Source organism: Phyllopteryx taeniolatus, chromosome 5 (genome assembly GCF_024500385.1).
Source record: "Phyllopteryx taeniolatus isolate TA_2022b chromosome 5, UOR_Ptae_1.2, whole genome shotgun sequence".
In the NCBI taxonomy this organism is placed as follows: Eukaryota; Metazoa; Chordata; class Actinopteri; order Syngnathiformes; family Syngnathidae; genus Phyllopteryx; species Phyllopteryx taeniolatus.
In genome coordinates, this window is record NC_084506.1 from 29,883,944 (window position 1) to 29,893,959 (window position 10,016).

Sequence of the window (10,016 nt, forward strand, 5' to 3'; positions counted from 1 at the left end):
CCAACCTTTATTAACTCTGGAGGTATGGTTTTCGGTAATATTTTAACATTCTCATCTGTCACGCAAGTGTAAAATGAAGTTAAAGGCGGTAGTTTGCAACTTGACAGAAAAATCACTTTTTGTTATATTTGTTAAAATAGTCATTACAACTTGACGGTAGTAACAAGACAACAACAATTACCCATCCCTGGCCCTATCATGTGCCTCAAATTTGATATACAATAGAAGCTCAATAGAAGGGACTAATACGGGCGGCGGGGGTGGGGGGTTCATTTGATATAGCCGCTTGTCTGTTACATTAAAGCACTTTTTTAAGCCATATGCACCCATATTACTGTACAGTACAAAATTATTGTTTTGTAGTTTTTTTGTGGCCTAAACGCCCAGTACAGTACAGACTTATTGTAAATGAATATGAAAAAAAGCTCGAAAATGTTTGAAAGTTTCACATTTTATCCAAACTTACCACGCCGGTGTGCTTGGTCATGGTGACATCGGTGACGTACAGTACTCATTATAGGCAAGCTGTTTCCATGAGCCGCGAGAAATTAGTGTGCTTCCTAGTTCCAAATCTGTTGCCAAATGTGAACGGCTTGACAACAAAACAAAAAAAACTGTTCCTGTACCAGAAATAGCATGTTCCAGACTCAAAGACGATGTTTTGTATTCCTCAGAGTTAACACCGCAGAAATGGCCCTCTCTCTCTCTCTCTCTCTCTCTGGGCTGCGAGTCTATACACAATAGACAATAGATACAGCATAACCATCATGACCACCACCACCACGTCCATGCCCCACATTCAACATGTCCGCCACGCCACGTAGGCACGGGAGGCACGTCTTTTGTAATTAGATCTAGTCATATTGTATATCTGTGACCCAGAAATACTTCAGTCCCATTCTCTTCCTGCATTGCACCACAGCGCCAGTAAACAAGAATGGGCAATTTTCGAACTAACAGACTTTGTCAACGGCAGTTTAAGTGACAAATGGAAAAGATTTTTGGGACGCATTGTTCAGTCCCGACGGTCCGTTTTAGCTGATATCCGTTATCTCGGGGTCCGTCTTATCAAGGCTCCACTGTACAAAAAATTACCGTAGCCCAGAACCAACCAACCAATCAGAGACAGAAGGCACGACTTACAAGGAGTCAATCATTTGTTGTGCACTCGCGCTGGCCTGTTACTTTGTTACCCGAGAAAACCACCCTATTCATAATGGAGTGCTACTACAACAATGCATGTTTGAAGTTTTAGTTTTTTGTGAGGCCATGATGACTGTTATATATAATAGATTTGGCATTGTAGGGTAGATCCAGCATACTATTCAAGCTTGCTACAGCTTGTCTGTGCTTGTGACGAAAAGCACTTTATTTATTCAGATGACACCAATACAGTACAGATATTTGTGTACAAAAAGATTGGCAAAAGAAGAAGTAGCCTACAGATTCAACTCCTTTACTTAAGTAAAAGGAAACAAGTACAGGCTCCGACATAAACTTAAATATAAAAACTAAACATGAACTTTCACTGTCAAGTATGTACAATACCCATATTGAGAACTTACTACAATGGAAAAAAAAAATCTGCAAACAAGATTATTTCCCTATTTTATTAGCTTTTATAGTGCTCCTGGTTTTTTTTTTTTTTTTTTAGTTTATAAATCTCCAAGAGCTCAATCAGTCTCAACTGTGGTTGACTTTACGTCTCTCTATTTGTACTTTTTTACATCGTGTTGTCATGCACAGAGGTTGAAATAGGTAAGTAGTCTATTTTGACAAAGTAAGGAGAAGAAAGTGCAGATATCTGTTTTCAAATGTCGGGACTAAAAGTAAAAACCTGTCAGAAAAACACATAAGTACAAATACCTGAAAAAGAGCACAGGGAGAACATGTCATCCCCGTACAGGAGGGGCTGAGACTCGAACCCAGCAACTCTTACTGCAAGGCAAAGGTACCTGAACTAACCACTAGTTCGCCGTGTGGCCCTATAGTGATCTGGTTTTACTTTTCTAATTAAAAAATAGTCAAGGACACCTATTACGCCAGCGTTTACTGATGAGAAAAAAGCCAATGACCCTGGCTGCTCACATGGTCCAGTGGTTGTAACTTGAGGCAAGCATCTTAACACTAAATGAACTCTTTAAAAGCTCAATCGGTCAAAACATATTGCACAGTTATTGCAGTTTCAAAGCTATAGTTCAACGCTATGACAAGCACAAGACTCATTAGCCAAAAAGTTCCTCTCTGCTCTACTAAACTTAATTTTTTCCAGCTTATTGCTTTTGAACTGCAGCCGACGACATTGCTGTTTTTGCTACTCACTCGGGCGCCTTCACTGGCGGTTGTTTTCAGGCCCAAAAATAACAAGCCCTGCAGACAAAACTATCTGCTTAAAGACTACGGTTAACGGCGGATTGTTGTCACTCCCTAGCTTTTACAACCTGCGTCTTTAGACATGGTGCCGAAAGGGCAAAAAAAACAAAACATGGCAGTATTCCATGACGTAATTGAACACATGTGGACCAATGACTCGGCCTACTGACACGCTGACATGAAACACTTTCAATCTCCGCTTCCTGCCTTGACATGTTCAAACGCAGGGCAAACCAAATATCTACAAGTTCGTCAGCTGCACTATCAAATAATTTGAGTTTAGTCTTTGTTTCCTGTCCTCTTTCTTTTGCTCCACTTCCTGTTTGAGTCTTCACTCGTCGCTTTTTTTCCCCGACTGCTCGGTCAAAGGAAAGCTTTGCCGTTCTCAAGGTGGATTTTCATGTCTTCCTTCTAATTCACCCATCGTCTTGCATTCTGACATTCTTTATTTGATATTGTCACGCACGGAAATAACAAGAGAAGCTGCGCTCTCTGGCTCCTCGGTTATGGTGGAAAAAGTCTCAAAGTTGAGACTTGGAGTTCGTCAGTGAGAAATATGTTTGACATTAGGGAGGCCCGGGAGGAAGTGAATCCAAGAAAATGAGTAAAGTTGGATTTTTCGCATGAGTGAGCGGTGTCTGAGCTCCAGAGGTGATGTCTTCCATGTTTATTGTCCTGTGGGTGGTCGCTTTTATTGATTTCATTTATTTTTTTGCCTTTGATATCTGCTTCTTTCCTGCTCTCATGATCCTGTCACGGGTCATTGGTGTGGGCAGGAGCTTGTCCCAGCTGACGAGAGGTGGGGTACACCCTGGACTGGTCGCCAGTCATTCACAGGGGGCCTTTAGAGACAAACACGGACAATTTAGTCTTCAATTAAAGGTCTCGTATTTTGCCAAACCAAATGTTCCTAGTATTTGGGATGTAATGTTGTCTGTACGGTGTCTCAGGAAACGTGAAATATGAATTCAAATCATCCACACATTCCTGAGTTCCAGAAGTTCTTCTGCAGAGAGGCCGTAAATCAGGTCATTCAAATTTCACTAACGAAGACCTCCACCTGCCTCTTCTTTTATAACTCCACAGGAATGTCATCAGGACTACCCGCCTGTGAATTTTTCATCCTCTTTAATGCCTTTCTAACTTCCCCTTTACTAATCATTGCCACTTCCTGGTGCACCACACTTGCCTCTTCTTCTCCTCCTTCACTCTTATTTTCCTCATTCGTCAACTCCTCAAAGTATTCTTTCCACGGATCAAGCACGCTACTGGCACCAGTCAACGCATTTCCATTTCTATCCTTAATCACCCTAACCTGCTGCACATCCTTCCCATCTCTATCCCTCTGTCTGGCCAACCTGTATAGATCCTTTTCTTCTTCTTTCGTGTCCAACCTGGCATACATGTCATCATATGCCTCTTGTTTGGCCTTTGCCACCTCTACCTTTGCCCTGTGTCGCATCTCAATGTATTCCTTTCTCCCACTGTGTCCCACTTCTTCTTAGCTAACTTCTTTCCTTGTATGATTTCCTCCACTTTGAGGTTCCAAGTCTACTTCACCCCTTTCCGACCAGAAGATACACCAAGTACTCTCTTGCCTGTCTCTCTGATCACATTGGCTGTAGTGGTCCAGTCTTCTGGAAGCTCCTCCTGTCCACCAGAGTCATCTTACACAAAACCATCCTATGCTGTCTAGCCACACTCTACCCTACCACTACCTTACAGTCAGTAACCTCCTTTTTGATGACATCATCTGCACAAGATGTAATCCACCTGCGTGCTTCTACCTCCGCTCTAGGTAAGTCACTTTATGTTCCTGCCTCTTCAGGAAGAAAGTGTTCACTACAGCCATTTACATCCTTTTGGCAAAGTCTACCATCATCTGTCCCTCCAAGTTCCTTTCCTGGATGCCGTACTTACCCATCACTTCTTCATCACCCCTATTTCCTTCACCAACATGTCCATTACAATCTGCACCAATCACGACTCTCTCGCTGTCTGGGATGCGCAAAACTATTTTGTTCAGCTCCTTCCAGAATTTCTCTTTCACCTCTAGGTCACATACTACCTGTGGGGCGTAGCCACAAATCACATGATACCTCAATTTCAAGTTTTAGCATCTTCATCCGATCTGATACTCTTTACACCTCCAAGACATTCTTTGCTAACTCTTCCTCATGTCAACCAACTCCCGAGCTTTTCCTGTCATAGTCACAACATTCAAAGTCCCCACATTCAGTTCTAGGCTCTGTGCTTTCCTCTTCTCTTTCTGCCTTTGAACCCGCTTTCCACCTCTCCTTCGTCTTCGACCCACAGTAGCTGAATCTCCACCGGCGCCGCTGGCGGACGTTGTTAACCCGGGCCGCGACCTATCCGGTATGGAATTATTTGGATGAAAGCTCATATTTGTTTGTCAAAGTTTTAAGCCGGATGCCCTTCCTGATGCAACCCCCTGCATTTATCCGGTCTTGGGACCGGCCTACAGTTTGTACTGGCTTGTGCCCCCCTCCCCCCCCCTCCCCCTCCATAGGGCTGCATTACTTACCATTACTTAGTGCCTGTTATTTCAGTTTCCAGTCCATTATTATTTTCTATGGCAAACCTGGTTCTAAATGCTAACAAGGGAAGGTGTTGGACCTTCCAGGTACAGCAGTCAAATGCTGCACGCAAGACCGATAGCAGCACAAATCCGAAAACACGCACGATTATTTCCAGCCTCGTGTTTACAGCTGACCATATGTTTCCAATTTGCTCCTGACCTGTATAGAGACCACCCGGTGACGATGTAATTACCCAGGCCAGGATATGCAACAGATTGGATCATCACCCCGGGGTGTGTCCATAATATGATCACGTCATAGAGTCAGTGAGGTTGCTACTCTTGCTTTTGTGGCAGGCCCGTGGTGCTGATCCACGATAATGAAAGCCATCCTCAACACCATTCAAAAACTGCTGCTGTGTGAACATAACCCCACTGACATTTTCCTCTGAATGTGTTGATTCAGAATGAATGTCTGTAGAAGGAAACTAATATGTTTTAAACCCTACTTGTCTCTACCACATTTTAGGCATTAAGTCATAAAGTTACATGACTGGAGGGGATTGAAAATGATTCTACCTTGTGTGTCTTTTTTGGCCCACGTTCTATTTTATAAGTCTGACGTGCACTTGCCCAATTTTAAAATGAAAGTAGACATTTTACAAAATTGAGTACATGCTGTACATAGAGTGTGAATGCAGTCCTTTGTGTTTGTCATCATGCTTCTTATTTCAGAATGATGCCTGGACGTCCTCATTGGCCACCTTTTGCGGTGGTGTATAATAATTGTCCATCCATCCGTTTTCTGTACCGACCAGTCTGCCAAATTGGCAAAACAAAACAAGTCCAATGGTGCATACAGGAATACATTTAATCCAATCCAAAGATTCCCGGCCATTGTGCCGCAGCACATCAAAGTGTGCCGTAAGAGATGTTTACGTGTCTCTCGAGGAAATTATCCAATTTCACTGACAGTAATTGGTGCAAAAATCACCTGTTGACAGGATAACATCTTTCAACCAAACAGGCCCAGATTTAGCACTTTAAATTGAGACGAGATCCTTTTTTTCCAGTCTACCTACTGTAAATACTGTTTGTGGCATTTTCGTTTGGTGGTGTGCCATGAGATTTTTCTCACGTCAAATATGTGCCTTAGCGCAATAAGGTTAGGATTTCGGAAACACCGATGTAATCTAATTCCTCTAATAAACGACAACCGTCATAATAAACATAACCCTTTCTGACAGTGTCAATCTAAACTGAACATTATAGCTTTTGTAAAGTTATATTGTTTTGATTACGTGTTGTTTTTAGATGGTCATAATGGGGCATGTGTGTGTGTGTGTGTGCGTGCGTGTTCGTGAGCATGTGGTCAGCATGTTGACCAGGGCCTACAGGGGGCCCCGGCTCATTTTACCACGCTGTGCCTTCAGGGGGAGGACGGGGGAGAAAGGGGCGGCTTTGTAACATGACCCTGGATGAAAACCGTGTGCCTGATCCGACTCCCAGCGCACATGCTGGGTTGTGGCGAGGAGGCGCACGATGAATCCTCTGGTGCTCATCGTGCTCACATGCCTGCCCCTCGGCTCGGCGGTCTACAGCGGGCCCCTGCAAGCCGAGATCTCTAACGGCACCTTCCATCACTTCTACGTCCCGGACGGCGACTACGAGGACACGGAAGACCCGGAAAAGTGCCAGATGGTCTTCAGATTCTCGGACGGCTCCCCGTGTTCCGTGGCAGAGGAGGAGAGTGACGCGTTAGTGCGCGAGGATCTGATCCTCGCCCGGCTTCAAGCGGAGGACTCGGCGCGGCTTCTGGAGAGCATCGGGCGAGCGGTGGCCAACGACCTGGACGGAGAGGACACGTACGGCCGCTTCCTCCTTAGGGAGATATCCCAGATCGCTGAGGCTTTCTCCAGCGTGGACAAATCTCTGGAGGAGCTGGAGGTGAAGTTCAAGCAGAGCCAAGAGAGCGAGCTGAGAGAGGAGCAACAGCTGAGCGGCTTTGTGCTCAAACAAGTGGGGGACGTCAGAGACAGCCTGAGGGACACTAAGGACATCTCGGTGGGGCTGAGGGACAAACAGGAGCTGCTGTCGCTCATCGTTCGCAGCCACGGGAGCAGACTGACTCGCCTTAAAACACAATATCTCAATCCAGGATTATAGTCCATTCATATGGGAACCGTCCGTCCGCAAAGCTCTTGGAGATGTGTTATTAAATGGGACAGAAGACACATATGAGCCCATTCCTCTGAGTCAAGAGGCAGGCTAAAGAAATGGGAAAACTCTTTGCATGGAGCTCCCTGAATCATTCATTACTTTGTATTGAGTTACAAAGTTACACAATTTCTACAGGGTTTGCAAAAATAAGGACAGCATTAAGTATTTCTACAAAAAAAGAAAACGGTGGCTTTATTGCGTTACAATTAAAATAACATACAAATTACCATTGAGAACAATTTTTTTGTGTACTGAAATTGCTGGCCTTGAACATCTACACATTATTGTATTCTAGTTTGTGCACTCAAGCACACCTTGCCACTGTTATCAATTCCTTGGCATGCTTCTCTTACAAATTTACATATCAACAGTGCGTGGTTTTCTTTAATGTACTTTATTTTTGACAACACCCCAAAAGAAGAAATCCATTGGGGTGAGATTGTGTTGGCCAGTCAACTGGCCCTTCTCAACCCATCCATCTATGGGGTGATCAAGAAGATAAATATAGGTCATAAATAACTCTGGATACCCCTTAAAAATGTACACCTACTGTTGCAGGCCCTGTATATTAATTTCACATTTTTAAACAAAATGATGTCCATATAGCTAATATTAATGTGTGCTTGTTTTTATACAAGAACTCTCAAAGCTATAAAACCTATAATTTCCTATTATGTCTTTATAGAATGAAGTGGCAAACTTGAGTGTCCCATCAAGTGGCCCTTTTTAATTGCCATCTGGGTTGCATCACGACCTCCCGGATCCATCTGGAAGCATTCTACTTTGACTATAAAATATGTTTATCCAAAGACAACCGCTAATCTTTGGAGTCAATTTGTAACAATTAGGGTTTTGTTGAAATTTTGTGGTGATTTTTTTACGTACATTTTTTTTAAAAAAACAAAGAAACTAAACAAAAGACATAAAATAAATGGGAAACATCTTCAAAAGGTCAATTGTCTTCCTCTGCAGTGTTATACAATGTTTTGGTCAAAATACAGGGTGTTGGGAAAGTAATGTGCACCTATATTTTTATTAACAGACATGTTTCAATATAGAACATATGTACCTTTTGTATTCTATATTATAATATAGTGTATCGGTTTATAAACATACAGATGTACCTCCTGTATTTCAAATTGAAACATGTCTGTGTTAAGGTTACACGTGCACAGTGACTTCCGGCACACCCTTTTTTTCCTGGGAAGCATTACAAATTGAATTCCTGTGCTGAAACACATCACACTCCTGCTAATTGCTGGAAGTGGTTTTCTATTTTCTGTCTCTGTGTTCTGTTGTTCCTGTCTGCAACAAGCGCCTACCAATAAATGTGCCAGAGATAATCCCTGTGTATGTTTTTGGGGCCAGATGTGCTGCCTGCCATTGGGCTCGAGTGGGTGTGATTTCCTCTGTCTGGTTTCCCACACACTCCAGCTTCCCCTCTGGGACCCCTTTTTCAAAACTGCTCTGTTTAACACCATAGCAGCGCACCAATGTAGGCAAGGAGCGCTGTCCGAAGAAGCAGGAGCTCAGCGTGCACAGAAACCTTATATGTCCGCGAAGCTCTGGAAATTTAAGGGGAGCGGCCGATGGCTCTGCATGGACTGAAAGATTGCAGGAAAAAAAAAAATCTGCTGTGTATGTTAAACCTATAGAGGCTCACAAAAGCGCTTAGCAAGACTTTTTGGGGCACCGTCATTACATTTTTGTGGCGTGGTTGGGATGGTTTGGAGCGAGGAGGCCTGCTGTTAGAAGAATACATTCTCCTCACTGATATATTGAAAGCACAAACATAGACAGATCAGGAATGTGATTCAGATCTGACCTGAAGCACTGACCCCTCTCTGACGCACACACGATACTGACATGAAGCGATCCTATTAAAGTTGGGAAACACCTCTCTCTTAATCAAGACTTTGACTATACCCATTAGTCGCGTTACCAAGACATTCTGGACAATTGTATTGTTCCAACTTTTTGGAAACTGTTTTTGGGAGCGGGCCCTTTGTCAGTTCATAAAACCAAATCCAGAGAGGCATGGTGTGAGTTAGGTGACTTGAAAGCCTCGACTTTTAAGCCTGTCAGACAGCCTTAGGATGAAGTACAAAAGAGATTATGAGTCACTCGGCCGTCTCGCAGACCCAACATCAGTAGCTTCTGACCTCACTAAACTTCTTCTGGATGAAAACAGACACACTTGAAAAACTTACCGAAGGTCTTCCCAGAAGAGTAGAAGCTGCAGAGGAGGAGCACATTTTCAGTTTTGTCGTGACAGGGGTGTCGAACTTGTTTTCATCGTAGTTATGTTTGCCCTCAGTTGGAGCGGTTATAAATTCACATAAATATATCATCACTATAGGGAGTAACAGTGTGCCAAAAATCACCTTGGTACCTTCATTTTGGTGTCACAATGTGGGTCACATTTGGTTCAGTAAGGGCGCGTCATTGAAAACAAACTGCTCAAATGCTTTCATTAGGGAAAGTGCAAAATCAATACTTTTTTGTCTTTTTAGGAACTGAAAGATGCGGACAAGGGCAACCAGTAACATAGCATCGTATGAATCTTTGTGCGAAAAGAAAACTGATGAACTAGTGTGTCATTGCTTTGGCTCCGTCTGAAAAGGCCATGGGGGGGGGTGTTTAAATACCACTGGAAGTTGCGTTTGTCCCACACTCCTTTTTATTCCTTGCGGCACTGATTTTCACATTTGCGTGATGTCATTTCAAATGAGTTAACAAGTTTGACTGTCCGCCAAAAGCAAGTCACTAGCCATGATGCTCACTTGCCAGAAGCTGAGCTGCACTGTATTTGTTTACAGACTAGGCGTGTGACATAACAAGGTCTGTGAGGGAACCATTTGTAATTGCCCCTGTAGTTGAATAT

At 43.4% G+C, this 10,016-nt stretch overlaps 1 protein-coding gene across 1 annotated transcript; it reads left to right on the forward strand.

Annotated features, from left to right (window-relative positions):
* Positions 1-5,052: 5,052 nt before the first annotated feature.
* Positions 5,053-8,475, forward strand: fibina (fin bud initiation factor a). Its single transcript, XM_061774696.1, has one exon. It carries the CDS (start codon positions 6,455-6,457, stop codon positions 7,076-7,078), a length of 624 nt encoding a protein of 207 aa, XP_061630680.1. The 5' UTR covers positions 5,053-6,454; the 3' UTR covers positions 7,079-8,475.
* Positions 8,476-10,016: the final 1,541 nt, after the last annotated feature.

Bases quoted from the DNA above. Each gene is read 5' to 3' on its own strand.
- fibina (XM_061774696.1), top strand. From the start codon at position 6,455: ATGAATCCTCTGGTGCTCATCGTGCTCACATGCCTGCCCCTCGGCTCG.